The sequence below is a fragment of the Aethalodelphis obliquidens genome, unplaced genomic scaffold (genome assembly GCF_003676395.1).
Source record: "Aethalodelphis obliquidens isolate GAN/ISIS:26980383/991018 unplaced genomic scaffold, ASM367639v1 scaffold43, whole genome shotgun sequence".
Classification (NCBI taxonomy): Eukaryota; Metazoa; Chordata; class Mammalia; order Artiodactyla; family Delphinidae; genus Aethalodelphis; species Aethalodelphis obliquidens.
In genome coordinates this window covers 5,355,256-5,370,885 of record NW_020837987.1, presented here as the reverse complement: position 1 = coordinate 5,370,885, position 15,630 = coordinate 5,355,256, and the positions used below count along the sequence as shown (strand labels likewise).

Genomic DNA, 15,630 nt, shown 5'->3' with positions numbered 1-15,630 from the left:
AGTTCACTTTGCAGTGAACTTTCCTGCTTACATTTTTTTTTTTTTTTTTTCTGGCTGACCTCTTGATTGACAGCAAATAATTTGCTTGTTTTCCAAAGTGTAAGCAAACAAGGAGTTATTTTAGTGGAGGCTTTTAGGGAACACCCTAGAAGAGTGGGTTGTGCTCTAAGCGTAGAGAACTGCTAGAAAACAATTATTAGGAAGGGGTGAGGGGACAAGGGAATCGGTGAGTTGCAAGCCCATGATTGTGCATAAATTACAAGTAGTAAATTAGGTATCCAGGAACACATCTCCTCATCTTCATATGGGCAGGGCATGTGTGATGGTGACTCCATGGGTACGAAGACTGGGTTGCTCTCCTGTTTCTAAGAACACTGCGTAAGGCCAAGTACCCTGCGCAGGGCCAAGTACCCTTCCACAGGGAGCACCGTTCATAGTCTCCACCCCACTCATTCAATCCTTTCTTGTTTCCATGGCAATCAAGATCCCATATTGGAGAACAGTATGGAGGTTCCTTAAGAAACTAAAAATGGAGCTACCATATGATCCAGCAATCCCACTCCTGGGCATATATCCAGAGGAAAACATGGTTTGAAAGGATACATGCACCCCAATGTTCATTGCAGTGCTGTTTATAATAGCCAAGATATGGAAGCAACCTAAATGTCCATCGACAGATGAATGGGAAAAGAAGATGAGGAACATATATACAATGGAATATTACTCAGCCATTAAAAAGACTGAAATAATGCCATTTGCAGCAACATGGATGGGCCTAGAGATTATCATACTAAGTGAAGTAAGTCAGACAGAGAAAGACAAATATCATATGAAATCGTTTATATGCAGAATCTAAAAAAAATGATACAAACGAACTTATTTGCAAAACAGAAACAGACTCACAGATTTAGAGGATGAATTTACGGTTATCAGGGGAGAAAAGGGGGTGGAGAGATAGATTGGGAGTTTGGGATTGATAGATACATAGTGCTATATTTAAAGTAGATAACAAACAAGGACCTACTGTATAGCACAGGGAACCCTGCTTCTACTCTGTAATAACCTAAATGGGAAAAGAATTTGAAAAAGAGTAGATACATGTATGTGTATAACTGAATCTCTCTGCTCTACACCTGAAACTAATACAACATTGTACATCAACTATACTTCAATATAAAATTTTTAAAAATCTGATAACATGGGAATTTTTATCAATAAAAGGAGGAGAGCTTGCAGTGGAGACTATCGGTCAGATGATACTCGACCTTAGAAAGTGCCCATCCAGTAGTCTGTTCTTTGTCTTGTAGTGCTATGTCCACGTAGCCCCAGCCAGCCAGCTCTCAAAAGCCCCTTTCTGAATCATGGGGTGTCCCAATATTTTGATGCCAGAGCTACTGACTGGAACCATAAGGAATCTCCCCTAAGCACAGCCATAATAGGTAGGATAAACACTAAGATTTCATAACTCCTACAAAGCAAATAGAGTTTAGAAATTCCAGGATCATAAAACAAGTTAAAATAAAAGAAGACATCACTGGGTAGTTTCCAGTAGGGTATAGGATGCTGAGGTACAGCATCTTATCCATTAGAGTTAAGATGCATTTGGCTGCAAGTTAGAGAATATCTGGCCAATAGTGAGTCAGCCATAGGGATGACTGGAGGTGGTCATCCCAGCTCAACAAGTTCATCAAGGGCCCAGGCCCTTTCCGTCCTTCTTCTCTGCCACCTTTAGCTTGTTACCTTTCTTCTTCAAGTATGTGGTCTTACGGCCCCCAAACGGTTGCTGTAGCTCCAAGTATCATATCCTCACGTAAAATCTTCCAAACCAGGAAGGGAGAGGGCAGCTCCTCACACATCTGTCTCTTCTAGTAAGAAGGGCCATCTTTCTCAGAGACCCTCAGCAGACTTCTTACCATTTTTTGGCTAAAATTGGGTCATGTGTCCATCCTGAGACCAGTCACCTATAAAGGGGAAGGAGATTGTCATGACTAGTTCCAATTACGATTCAACCCCTCGGGCTGGGGGATCTGCAACAGGGGATGATTGATTTAGTTGTCTCACTGTACCCTTCTAGTCTGAATTCAGTAAAATCACTCTCTTCCAAGAATATTTCTCTACCCCATTTCCTCTTCTGTAACATTTTCTCTCCCCTAGTTCCATGCCTCCAACTCCATGCACCTTCCCACTTCCAACAGTGTTTATCGGATTTCATTCATTCTAGCCAATTCTTCTCCTGGTATGTGACCCCAGCATCCTTTTCCCAGAATATGGGCCACCATCTTGATGCCCTGATCTCCCTCCATATGATTTTTCAGAACTGGCCTTAAAGGGAACTCAGCAAGCTTCTCACTTCTCTTTGCAGAGTTTTAGCTGCCACAACTGCCTGTATTGCTGTGGCCTTTTTTTTTTTTTTTCAACCAGAGGGGTCATGTCAGAGAGAGGAAGGTAAAAAGTTGAACACTTTCTCACACTATTTTACTCTATTTGTTTCCCCACCCTAGCCTCTGTCTTTCACCTCTGATTCTCCTCTCCCAGAATCTATGGCCTGACTTTTCTACCACGTCTCTTTCTAATTCCTTTTTTTTTTTTTTTTTTAGCAGTACGCGGGCCTCTCACTGTTGCGGCATCTCCCGTTGCGGAGCACAGGCTCCGGACGCGCAGGCTCAGCGGCCATGGTTCACGGGCCCAGCCGCTCCGCGGCATGTGGGATCTTCCCGGACCGGGGCACGAACCCGTGTCCCCTGCATCGGCAGGCGGACTCCCAACCACTGCGCCACCAGGGAAACCCTCTTTCTACTTCCTATTGCTGCTCTGCTTCTTCCTTTTGGATGATTTTTGCAACTAATTTTGCAGACTCCCAGTCTTCTTGTTCCTACCTACCCCCATCTGTTCTTCACCTCCCACCCCCTCTCCGCCAACCCTAACCTGGTCTACTTTTTGCCCCTTCCCAGGGTCCAAGTGAAGCAGATTTACTTCTCCTGCTTTGCATCACAGCTTCCCTTGCCCCACCGGGCACATACACAGACTTGCTAAACTATCCTAAGATTCTGGTCACAGGTGATGTATTCAGCTCAGGAAAAGTTACCAAGTCAGCCACCTCCCTGTGCCTCCCTGCTTCCTGCCTGCCCCTCTGCCCTACTCTGACTGACACTGGTTCATGGGTAGTCTGAGCTGCAGTGGTTTCAACACTCACCGCCTTCAGTCAGGCTGCAGTGGACCATCTTTGCCAATTTCTTAATGACTTATTGAGTGGCTTTCCTAGGCTTCTGGTCACGCTTGGTGATTTAAAACTCCTAGCCTCCTCCCCATTCTCCTACGAACTGAGACTTGACCTGTGGCCCAGGGAACCTATGGCAGAGATGAATCTAGTCTACACTTCTTCCCATCCTTCTGGGTTACACTGCCCTAGGTTTTGTGGGGGGACACTTCCTTCTAAGAGGGAAAGGTTCCTACTCCCATGGCCATCAATGACTCCCTTTTATAAACCTTTAAAAACTTGTTTTGTTAATTAACAAAATTATACTGCTAAGAGACCCAGTTCTCTAAAAATCACAGACTGGGAACTCCCTGGTGGTCCAGTGGTTAGGACTGTGCACTTTCACTGCCGGGACCTGGGTTCGGTCCCTGGTCAGGGAACTAAGATCCCACAAGCTGTGTGGCATGGCCAAAAGAATAATAATAATAATAAATTTAAAATAAATAAATAAAATAAAATCACAGACTGTCAGCAACGTGGCTATTTGAAATCCCATCAGTGAGAATGGAATCCCATCATTCCTCTGCTGCTTGCAGGCTCTGGGCAGGAACCTGTGACACAGAGAAGCAGCCTTGCTTTTCAGCCCCACCAGCTTCAGATAAGGAGTTTTCAGGCACGAAATTCTACCTTTATCTTTATTTTGTATTTTCCAAAGAATCGGACCCTGGGTCTGCTTCTCAGCCCAGGCCTGAAATTGACCTCTTTCCACCCAGGCCTGCTGTGCTTTGTGCCTATCAAATACAACTTCATCAAAGCATCACCTCAACGTCACCCTTACCCCAAGCCTCTAATAACGCCGTCTCTTCTTTCGTGAGACACCCCACGCTTCCTCTGGAGTGCGGTCTCCTTTGCTCCAGCAAGAAAATGAACTTTGTTGGACTGCAGTTGTGTGAGACAGGCTTCATCACTCTGTGAGTGAGGAGACCTGTTACCTAGCTCATGCGTTCTCAGAACAGGCAGTATTGCTCCCAAAGATGTGAAAATTAGTTCTGGGGGAGCCAAAAAGTCTTACAGTGGTTTGTGGCCTTCCAAAAGGCACACACACAAACAGATACATGGTATGTCTGTTGTATCAAAATTTCATGGGCAGGGAGGGGAAGGTACTGAGTAGGAGGAAAAGATCCTAGAAGGCTCCTTGAGGGAACAAGGATACAAAAGTTTGAGCAACAGTGCTTTAGCTAATACTGAATAGCTTTTGGTGTCTGCTGTGAGTCAGGTACCCGGATGCTGGCTCTCTCTGGCAGCTAGAATTGAGTTCTTCTGACCTCGGTCTTGGAGACCCAACCTGGTTTGACCTCTCCCAGCACCCCAGAACTCCCCCACTCAGCCCTGTTCCTGCGATGCCCTCATCCACGGGAGCCTCATACCTGCTTGGTCTGCCAGATGCGGAGAGTGCCTGGTGCCCCGTCATTCACGCAGACGCGCCCACACCTTCTCTCTGCCCGTCTCCCTCCTCTGCTTAGATGGGCACAGGGCAGCTGCCCCAGAACACGTGCTCTACTCCTCGAGCACCCCTTTCCCTTGACTTCCGAGAGATATGGAGAACACGACAACTCTGCCCTCACCACCACCCAGCCTCTGATGACTTTTCATCCTCCCCACCCGTCAGCCTTCAGTTCACAGACTGGGGTAGGGGTGGGGTCCTGGGTGACAGCTGGGGGCAGCAAAGCCAGCTGAGCTGCCTCTTCTTCCTCGGTGTCAACTCTGGGGAGGAGTCAGACTCCTGTTCTCCATGGCTGTCTCTGGAATGCGGGGTTTCCAACTCTTCTTTGTCCTCATTCGTGGGTCCTTTCTACCACTCCTGGAGCTGCAAGACTCCACGTCACCACTGTGCCCTTTCTGAACCACTCAGACCCATGTTCACATCAAGGTCTGAGTGCCTCAGGACAGACAGATGAGCCATGGGACAGAGGGACAGCTCATGCCTTCATCTCTGTACAGAGACGATGTCTCTCTCCCTCCACCTGAGACCCAGTCCCCATCCACAGCCAGTCCTCCTTCCCCAGCGACCTTAACCTCAGGGAGAAAACAGATGCTAAAGACGTTAGTATTGAAATCCCGGAAGTTCTGAGCGCAGCCATCTGCACGCAGTAAGTGCACCATAAATGTTTTCGAACTAAAGCTGACCGGGACTTCCCTGGCCGTCCAGTGGTTAAAACTCCGAGCTTCCACTGCGGGGGGCGCGGGTTTGATCCCTGGTCAGGGAACTAAGATCCCACATGCTGTGCGGTGCGGCCAAAATAAAAAAATAAAATAAGAGACTTCTTGGTTTGTCATTAAAAGAAAAAAAAAGAAAAAGCAAACTAGAAAAAGAAATAATAAAGCTGGCAGTGCGAACAGGCGCCAGCATTTCTCTGGTTGCTTTCCCGGGGGAGGAGGCCCAGACAGATGCTTTCTAATGCGCCACCCCGCAGTGGAAAACGAAAAATTACTAAGGGATGACACTTTGATAAAAACACCTCTTAAGAGCACACATTTGTCTTTGTAGTAACCTGAAGTCAACTGGGCTAACTAATTCTCTTCATTTATTTTTTTTCCAAGAGGGTTTCTTTACTGGGAGGAGGATGTGTCTACACAGTCGATCTGCTTTGCATCTAGTTATGCTTCTCATTGTGGCCTGTTTACATTTGTCCTGAGGTCAGACCGCCTCAGCTGACTCTGGAAGTTTGACTGGGCCCAGTCACGGCAGATGACACACAGCTGGTGGCAGAGTGGCTCAGGGACCTGAGTTTCAGAGTCAACTAATTTCAGCTTCCAGTCCTGCTTCCATCACTTATTGGCTATGGGATCTCAGGTGAGAGACTTCACCTCGCTGGGCCCATTCCCTCACCTGTAGAACGGGAAGAGTCATAGTACCTGCCTCACGGCTACTGAGAAGATTAAAGACGATGTCAGGCTAAGCCCTTAAGATGGGTTCGCTATTACTTTTATTCTTGTGATCCAAATCCTCTCCCAGCAACTAGGCATCTTATAGTTTAACACTTCTCCTTCAGAGTCTTCGTGTTTTATCCTTCCATCCATCAACACCACCTAAGGTACACTCACATACACCACCCACACACACCATTAAAAAAAAAAAAAAGATTAAGAAAAAACCATTCTCTTTTGCTTGCTACCAAGTTTATTTAGGTAATTTTTCTTCTGTCATTTTTCATGAATGTCCCTGAAAGTCTGAATTTATTGAACAGTGGAAACTTGCTGGAAGAGCGCATGTCACAGCAGGGTGCTCCCTCATTCCTGGAGTCCTGTGTCCCCATTCCTGCCCAGCTGAGTCGGTAGTTCTGAAGGACAGAGTCTTCCTCTCTCCTGTCCCAAGTCACTGGGCAGCTCCCTCAGACCCTGGACGCTGCTGTCAGCTCCTCCTTCACCTTCAGCAAAGCCCAGGAGCTCGCCTGCTGCCCCGGGGAGCTCCTTATTCTCCAGAGTTCTCTCTCACCGTGACCGCCCCCTGAGCATGTTGGGGCACGAGAAGGGAGGGTAGTGTGGCGAGATCAAGAGCTGGGCTAAGGCTGGGTACCTGCTCTGACCCAAACAGTGCCCGTCCCCAGCCTGCCTCTCCAAGGTGCTACCTGACTTGAGCTTGGAACTGCCCCAGGGATGATCTGCTCTGCAGGCCAGTCCACCTGGCCACCGCTCCAGAGCCCCCCTATATGTTAGACAGCTCCTGTGGCGGCCCCGCTCCTTCACTCTTCAGTGTCACACTGCCTTCCTGCCACCAAGGGCCACAGGCTCCAGTCAGCCTCCCCAGCAGCCCCTGGAAGTCAGCTTGGAACCCAGATGATGAGAAATAGTAAAGGGTGTCGACACAGGAGTTCAGGGTGTTGAGGGGCAGCACGGAATTCTCCACTTCGGGCTTTCACCCTGGGTGTAGCCCACAGCATGGGACACGTTGTAGGGCCCAAAGCAGACGAGAAAGTTGAGCAGCATGGCTGCTGCGAGCCCACCACCCTCTTTCGCCGGCGCTGGCTGGCTCCCTTACCAAGTATGCACACCGGGCGGCTACAGCAGTAGCTGGTGATGAGCAGGGGCACCCCAAAAAGGACTGCAGCCATCTCCAGCTGGACAGGCAGGAGAAAGGCCAGCTGATCCTTCCGGAATTCCAGGTAGCAGGTCCCGCCAGCTGATCCTTCCAGAATTCCAGGTAGCAGGTCCCGTTGATACCCTGGGTGAGGGAGGAGCGCCCCGAGAATTCAGTGACATAGACCACACTGCAGTGAGCGGCGGCCAGGAGCCAGCAGGCCCCGCCGACCAGGCCAGCCTGTCCCGGCCTTGGCCGGGTCTGGTACCAAACTGGGTAGGCCACGCTCAGGAAGCGCTCATCGCTCACAGCTGCCAGGAAGAGGGACGGGAGATAGATGGTGGTGAAGAAGAGGAATCTGGAGAAGGGGCAGAAGATGAAGGGCAGGGGCCAGCGCGTGCCGCTCGCTGCCTTCACCACGTGGAATGGCAGGAAGAGCACCAGGGTGCGGGGCCAGTAGGGTCAGGTTCAGCAAGAGCACACGCACGGCCGCCGGACGGCGCTGCAGCTGGTCCACGAGGATCACCAGGGCCTCCAGCTTCAGGGGAAGCCCCGTGAGGAAGGTGAAGAGGTACATGGAGCAGTGGAGCCCGTGATTGCCGAGGAAGAAGGACCGGTCTGAGCTGGTGTTTGTGGTCATGGCCACTAGCAAGAGAGGGACAGAGATGACAGTCTGGGTGGGCGTCTTGCACCATCCGCTTCTCAGCTATCAGAAGGGAACGTCATCGCCAGCCTCACTCCCTCATGCCCCCAGTGCTTTCCCCAGCGGGGTCAGCCTGCCTGTCTTCCTGGTCATAGCCTGGCTCCTATCCCTTTCCTGTCCCTCTCTTCCTGGTCACACCCTGTCTGCTGTTTCCTTTCTCTAAGCACCAAGGTGCCGTCCACAGAGCCCCTCAGGGACTCTGCCCCTCAGGGTCCCGTGCTTACCTGCTGCTTTGAGAACCCGAGTTCTCTGCCGCTCAGCAACTCGCCGGCTCCTCTAGAACAAGTCCGGTGAGCTATTATCTGGCAGAACCGATAAAAACCTGGCAGTGCCCGTGATGTCACTCACTGCCGAGCAATGGCACAAACGATGCCGTTAGCTCTGTGAGCAGTGCCGGCCCAGTCCACAAAATGAGGGGCAAATGCCACGACCGCCTGCGCGCCTCGCTCCCCAGCAGCCTCAGATGGGACGAGCAGACATCGTCTTCTTCCCTCTGATCCCCTACTTGAATTGTATCTGCTCCTCTAGAATGGCGCTCAACCAGTTTGCCTTGTTGTAAGGGTAGGAAGTGTGATACAGTGAGGTAGAGCTTGGGCTCTGGAGCCGGGGCTTGGGTTCGATGCTGGTCCTATCACTTACTAACTCTGTGATTTGGGGCAAGTGACTTAAGCCCTCTGTATCTCTGCTTTCTCATCTATAAAACAGGGATAGTCATAACCAATCTCATAGGCTTGTGTACATCAAAGCGTTAATATGTGTCAAAGGCTAAGTTAAGTGGTAAGTATGGTGAGCCCTTGACAGATGCCGTCTGCCAGCCACTCGAGTGGGCTTGTCTCTGGGCTGATAGTAATAATATTAACGTTGGTGGCAATGATGATGACGGCTACCTTTCAGTGGGCACATACTCCATGGCAGACCCACTGCTTCTCAGGGCATCACCTTATGTCTTGAAATCCTCACAGTGGGGAAGTGATTCACTCCAGGTAATACAGCTTGTTAAGTATCACCACCAGGATTCAAACGTCTGTCCAGCTTCAGAGAGTATTTACTTATTCATTCAAATATTTATGGAGTGCAATGAGATACCATTTCATACACCCACTAGAATGGCTATAAGCAAAAAAAAAAAAAAAAAAAATCAGATAATACCTAGTGTTGGTGAGGATGTGGAGAAATGGGAATCCTCATACCACGTAACCCGATTCTGCTATAGGTATCTACTTAAGAGAAATGAAAACATATGTCCACGCAGAGACTGGCTCATAAATGTTCATAATAGCATTAGTCATAATAACCAAAAAGTGGAAACATCACCTGGTGGTCTATCGGCCAATGAATGGATAAACCATGTGGCATAGCGTACAATGGAATACTATTTGGCAATGAAAAGGAATGAAATACCCATGTATACCATAACACAGATAAACCTAAAAACATTGTGCTAGGTGAAACAAGCCAGACATAGAAGACCACGTATGTTTCCATTTTTATGAAATGTCCGGAATAGGCAAATGTGTAGAGGCAGAAGGTAGATTACTGGGGGCCTGGGGACTGAGAGTGGAAATGGGATTAACAGTAAGTGAATATGAGGGATCTTCCTGGGGTGAAAGAAATGCCCTCAATTGGATTATCGTGATATAATATAATCCACACCTTGGTAAATTTACTAAAGATCACGGAATTGTACATTTAATGTGGGTGAATTTTATGATATGTAAATTTTATCTCAAATAAGTTGTTAGAAGTACAGCAGTGAAAAAGCAAGAAGTACAGCAGTCTCGGGGCGGGGGGGGGGGGTCTCAGTGGTGGGAGGATAATAAAGACATCAATAACACAGAGGCTGAGAGCCCCTGGAGCAAACAGCGCAAGCAGAGGGAACGGGGGGCGGTGCACAGGCTTGACTTGCTGGGGCACTGGTAGAAGGTTCAGGGCCCAAGGGGCGAGGGTCACCAGAGGATGCTGGGGGTGGGTCATGCGGAGCCCCAGGGAGGAACTGAAATCTCCCCTAAGTGGAGGAGGCACAAGTCACTGGAAGACGTGGCCCGGCACCAGCAGGTGCTCCGGTGCTGTGGAAGGGAGAGTGGTTCTCGTGTTACAGGAGGAGCTGCCTGGGCTGGAGTTCGGCCTTCGGCTGAAATCCTCTGATGTCACCACTGCGCAGAGAACAGACTTGTTTCTGGCTTCAGCAGAGCCTCAGACAAGTGACTGAACTTCTCTGGCCCATTTCCATATTTTTAAACAGGGATAATAAGACTTTTTGGAGGGCTGTTATGAGCATTCACTCACTCAGCAAATATTAACCACAAGCCTACCGTGTGCTCGGCTCTCTGCTAGTTGCTGGGGATATATCAGCAAATGAAACAAAAATCCTTGCCCTTGTAGACAGTTTTTTTTTTTTTTTTTTTTTCTTTTTGGCTGTACCACGCGGCACGCAGGATCTTAGTTCCCCGACCAGGGATCGAACCAGTGCCCCCTACAGTGGAAGTGCAGGGTCTTAACCGCTGGCCCTCCAGGGGAGTCCCCCCTTGTAGACATTTAGGCACGAAAAGAGATAACTTGTGTAAACCAGTTCGTGCTTGTCAGGCACGTAGCTGCCACTTTTTTGCTTCTCTGTGTTCATGTCTTTATCGTCATGAGAGGAACGTCTGTTTCCTACTCCTCGCCTCAGAGCAGACCCCCAGACTTTTGGCTCTCGCGGCCACTGTCCCCTGCCCACTCTCTCTCGGGTTCAGGGTGCTACCATTCACCTTCGCCAAAGGGACCACAAGGACAGGCGTTAACCCTGATACCCCAAGTTTTCTAAATGTCCCCTGATCCTCCTGGAAGGATCACATCCTATGTCCCCCCCCCTTCTTTGCTGTAGGGTGTCGGGTAAATTTCTAAACCCCCGTAAAATGAAGATGACCACAGCTAACTCATGCAGCACCTTAGTGCAAATTAGGAAAAGGTACACCCTGCAGGTGAGCACAGCCCAGCACCAGGGTGCACTGCTTGAGGAGTGCCTTTGTTCAAATTAGAATAAGTTGCTGCTTCCCCTGGCTGGAAGCAGCCCCAGGCCAGGCCCATGGCTTGGTGAGCAAAGCACAGGGTAGAATCTAGTCGGTGTTTGCGCCTCTGCCTGACACCCTCTTGCAGTGAGCAGTCTGCTCATCGGTACAGCAGCCGCATGGCTAAATCAAAGGAACGTGGGAGGATGAAACGAGACAACACTTGTAACGCACTTGGCATGGTGACTGTCACGTATATTTCTGGTATTGCTGGTGTTTTCCCTTCCCCCGGCATCTTTTCCTACCAGCGTCCTGTTCACAGTTCTAATGCTGCCCCCTTGTGGGTGTCACATGGTATAACAGTGTCATTACCTTGCCTCCGGCCTCTTATTCAGAAATTCAAAATGGTCTTTCCTAGGAAATGATTTTGGAGTAACAGCTCCCAAAGTAGACCATCAGAGTGGCGGCAGTTCCTCTGGCTTAGAAGCAGACCTCCCTCCCTCCTTCCCCACAGGGCACACTGGCAGTCAGGCCAGTCAGGACGCAGAAAAGGAACGGACAGAGGTGGGAAATCGCGCAGACGTGTGCCGAGGCAGCTTACCTTCCTCCTGTGACCCAGCTCCAGGCCTCCATTCTTTCTCCACCTGGGATGCCATCTTCCGCCAGGCTCAGTTCTTCCCATAAGTGGCTCCGGGGATGCCCCCCAGGCAAAACCGCCCTGCAGTTCCTTTGGAGCAGCCCTCGCCAGGCGCCTGGAGAAGCAGTCTGGCTCTCCTGCTCCCTGCCCCTCCCCCATGCAGTGCTGACTACTTCTGGGACGGCCCCCCGTTTGTTTTTGCCCCACGTGTTGTCCCCCGGCCAGCGACCCCTCCCAAGTAGCCGGTCACCAGTGGGTTGAGCACCGCGCTCCACGCACCTGTAATGAGCCCCAGCTTCCGCCAGCAGCCTCCGATGCTGGGGTGCAGGAAGCCAGCCACGTTGGAGGCATTGTAGGGTCCCAAGCAGAGCAGCAGCGTGAGCAGAGCCCCACCGGCCACCCAGGCCGCCTTGAGCTTCCGTCTGTGGCTCAGGCCTGAGCGGGCCAGTGCCCGGAGGCAGCCCACGTAGCAGAAGGCCGTGATGACCAGGGGCAGAAAGAAGAGCAGCAGAGAGAGGCTGAAGCGGGCGGGACCCGCCAAGGCCGGGTCCCAGGCCTCCAGGCAGACTGGAGAGCCGTTCACTGGTGTGCTGATGCCCAGGGAGCTGGTGGTATTGTCCAGCCAGCCTCCCGGAGCCTCCAACCCAAAGACCAGCCCCAGGTGACAGAGGACAAGGGCCCATATGGCCACACACACGCCCCAGGAATAGCGCGGCCTCCGGGCAGCTTGGTAGCCCAAGGGGAACGCGGCTCCCAGGTAGCGGCCGACGCTCAGGGCGGCCAGGAAGCCTGCGCCCGCGTAGAGCGGAGCGAAGTGGACCAGGGCGAAGGCAGGACAGAGTGAGGCCGGCAGGGGCCAGGCTCCCCCAGCCAGGGCCTCCGCCGCCTTCAGGGGCAGAGACGTCGCCAGCAGGAGGTCGGAGCAGCCCAGGTGGAGGGCATAGACCAGGCTGGGGGTGAGGCGCAGCCGGGCGTGGGACACGGCGCCTGCGATGGCCAGGGCGTTGAGCGGGAAGCCCAGCGCGAAGGCGGCCATATAGAGGGCGAAGGAGAGCTGCGGGGGCAGGTGCATGGGGCCCCTCGTGCGCACCACTGGCTCCCTGGCCCCAGATCTCAGGGCCCGGAAAGGGGGCTCCCAGAGTCACAGACTGGTTTCAGCACTTGCTCAGGGTGCGAGAAGCCATCTAGTGGGATAGCTGGGGAGACAGACGCCGGTAGGGGGAGGTGGCCTGGATTAGAAGCGAGGACCACTAGCCGTCAGTTCTCTGTTTTCTCTCCACCATGTGCCCCCTTAAAATGAAGCGAGCGATCGTGGTGTAACGGGAGGAGATGGAGCACAGGCGTGCAGGTCCCAGAAGAGGGAAGGCCTCTTGCTTTCTGAGACTCTGGGGAGACAAGCAGTGGAGAGAATTCAGAGCAGAGTTGAAGGACTTCCCCGGCGGCCCAGTGGTTAAGACTTCGCCTTCCAATGCAGGGGCTGAGGGTTCGATCCCCGGTTGGGCAGCTAAGATCCCACATGCCTCGTGGCCAAAAAGCCAAAACATAAAACTGAAGCAATATTGTAACAAATTCAATAAAGACTTTAAAAATGGTCCACATCAAAAACATCTTTAAAAAAAAAGAAGAAAATGAACAGAGTTGATCCCGACAGTACGTATTTTTCTCAGGAAAGGAAGCTAGATTCCTGTGTTCACACCCCTTCCCCAGTTCCCTGGAAAGAGAAGGAGCTGTTCCCCTACAGCAGGCAGTGCGGGGCTGGTGGCAACGCCTAGCCGAGGGGAAGTCGGGCTTGTAGGTTGTAGCAAAGGGCAGGAGAAGGAGGTCTCCCGGGGAGAGTCCAGGGATAAGCCAGGTCCCACTGGTGTCACAGGGAATGACTTTAGCCAGCTTCAGGGGTTCCCCCTAAGCGGAGGCTTCTGGGGATCTGGGGAAAAATTGTGGTGGGGAGAGAAGCCACAGAAAGAGGGACTCACCTCTTGGTGCTGCCAGGTGTCTCTGAGGCTCAGGAGTCCCCTGAGGGAGGGTGGCCAGGATGGGCAGTGAGCCGGAAGGGAGAGAAGGGCGGGGAGGCAGGGCCATTAGCCTGAGGCACTCACAGCCTGGATGAGCAGCTAATGGGGCATCTCAGAAGGAGGTGAGGGTCCAAGATGATGCAAACACAGGAAGGGGAGAGGTTAGAAATGTGGGCTTTTCCTGGGGGGAGTGAAGAGTGCGTAGCCAGCACCTTTTTTTTTTTTAATTTTTATTGAAGATAGTTGCTTTACAATGTTGTCTTAGTTTCTGCTGTATGGCAAAGTGAATCAGCTATACATATACATATATCCCCTCCTTTTTGGATTTCCTTCCCATTTAGGTCACCACAGAGCATTGAGTAGCGTTCCCTGTGCTATACAGTAGGTTCTCATTAGTTATCTATTTTATACATAGCAGTGTATATACGTCAATCCCAATCTCCCAGTTCATCCCGCTGCCCCTTTCTCCCCTTGGTGTCCATACATGTGTTCTCTACGTCTGTGTCTCTATTTCTGCTTTGCAAATAGGTTCATCTGTACCATTTTTCTAGATTCCACATATATGTGTTAATATACGATATTTGTTTTTCTCTGTCTGCCTTACTTCACTCTGTATGACAGTCTCTAGGTCCATCCACGTCTCTGCAAATGGAACAATTTCGTTCCTTCTTATGGCTGAGTAATATTCCATAGTGTATATATGTACCACATCTTCTTTATCCATTCCTCTGTTGATGGACATTTAGGTTGCTTCCATGTCCTGGCTATTGTAAATAGAGCTGCAGTGAACATTGGGGTGCGTGTATATTTTGGAATTATCAGCACCTCTAAAAAGCAGGGTTGGTGGTACAACCAGAACACAACTTTATTCCATCCCCACCCCTGCCAGCCCGTTCAAACCGGCTCTGGGGGTTTAGTCTTCTCTACTCCTGGACGAGCTTGTGGGCAGGCCCAGGCTCACTCCCAGATAATAAGTCCCTCTAGTCACCCATACCATCTCCACTTGGCATTTACTATGTGGGACAATGAGATCATCATTCCCAGTTAGAGCTTCTACTCTCCCCCCACCTGCACAGGCCTTGGGCTCCTCCATCCTCCCTCTCCTTTCCCCTCTGACCTGATGACAGTGGTTTATGACCCTCCCTGTGTTGGCAGGAGGGAGAGAAGGAGAGACCTGGAACAAGCAAAGTCGAGTTCGGTGGCACTGAAGTACCCGGGCTGTGGTCTCCACCCTGCCTCTCTCTGGGCTGCACGGATGTCAAGAGGGACTCCTCCCTGGGGCACCTGTAGGGACGTTGGGTAGCGCGTTCCTCCAGCTGGTCGCTTAACATTCCTCTCAGGCCCTGAGAACTTGGTCGTTCACCTCCCTGTTGGGGTCATCCTGCCCTTCTAAGGAGACCTCCTGAGATTTAAAGCAGCCCTAAGCTGTCTCTGTGATTCTCTTTCTGTCTCTGACTGTGCACGTGTCTCTCTATCTGTCTGTCTCTCTCCTGCCTCAGGCTGACAGTATGGTCTCTCTGGACTACAGCTTTCTTGGGTGTGTGTGTCAGTCACCAGGCCCCTATGTCCTCCCCCAAATCCAAGTCACCCAGAATAAGCTTCTCTGAGTGGTTCCCTGGAAGTGCTTCCCACCAGGCTTCCAGAGCAGGCAGCCTGAGAGTCTCAGCATATCCACGGCTCCCTCCAAAGAAATGATCTCATTTCCTTTTCAAACCTCACAAACCAAACTGATTCTTGGTCACCCCCCTTCTAAGTCCTACATGTGTCGTCCAGCACCTCCCTGGGAATTGTAGAAGAACTTGCAACCTGTTGTTTCGTATTTTGTCTTTGGGAAGCACTGAGAAACTGACAGAACTGAGGAAAAGTCAACAGGAGTGCCATTTCACCTCTCGTGACAAGCATTTGGTAGATGAGCAAAGCTGGGTGCAAAGGGAGACAGCAGGGGGCATCCCTGGTGGTGCAGTGGTTAAGACTCCGCCTGCCAGTGCAGGGGACACGGGTTCGAGCCCTGGTCTTG

The 15,630-nt window shown here is 51.0% G+C and overlaps 2 protein-coding genes across 2 annotated transcripts; both read right to left on the bottom strand.

The window, feature by feature from the left end:
- Positions 1–6,887: 6,887 nt before the first annotated feature.
- FFAR3 (free fatty acid receptor 3) lies at positions 6,888–7,914 on the bottom strand. The gene is given in 5 exon segments (XM_027079949.1): positions 6,888–7,093; positions 7,096–7,200; positions 7,203–7,382; positions 7,418–7,727; positions 7,729–7,914. Coding segments are annotated over 5 exon segments (972 nt in total). The 3' UTR covers positions 6,888–6,902.
- Positions 7,915–11,712: 3,798 nt separating this feature from the next.
- FFAR1 (free fatty acid receptor 1) lies at positions 11,713–12,708 on the bottom strand. Its single transcript, XM_027079039.1, has one exon. The coding sequence runs from the start codon at positions 12,671–12,673 to the stop codon at positions 11,771–11,773; it is 903 nt and encodes a 300-aa protein (XP_026934840.1). The 5' UTR covers positions 12,674–12,708; the 3' UTR covers positions 11,713–11,770.
- Between the last annotated feature and the right edge of the window lie 2,922 nt (positions 12,709–15,630).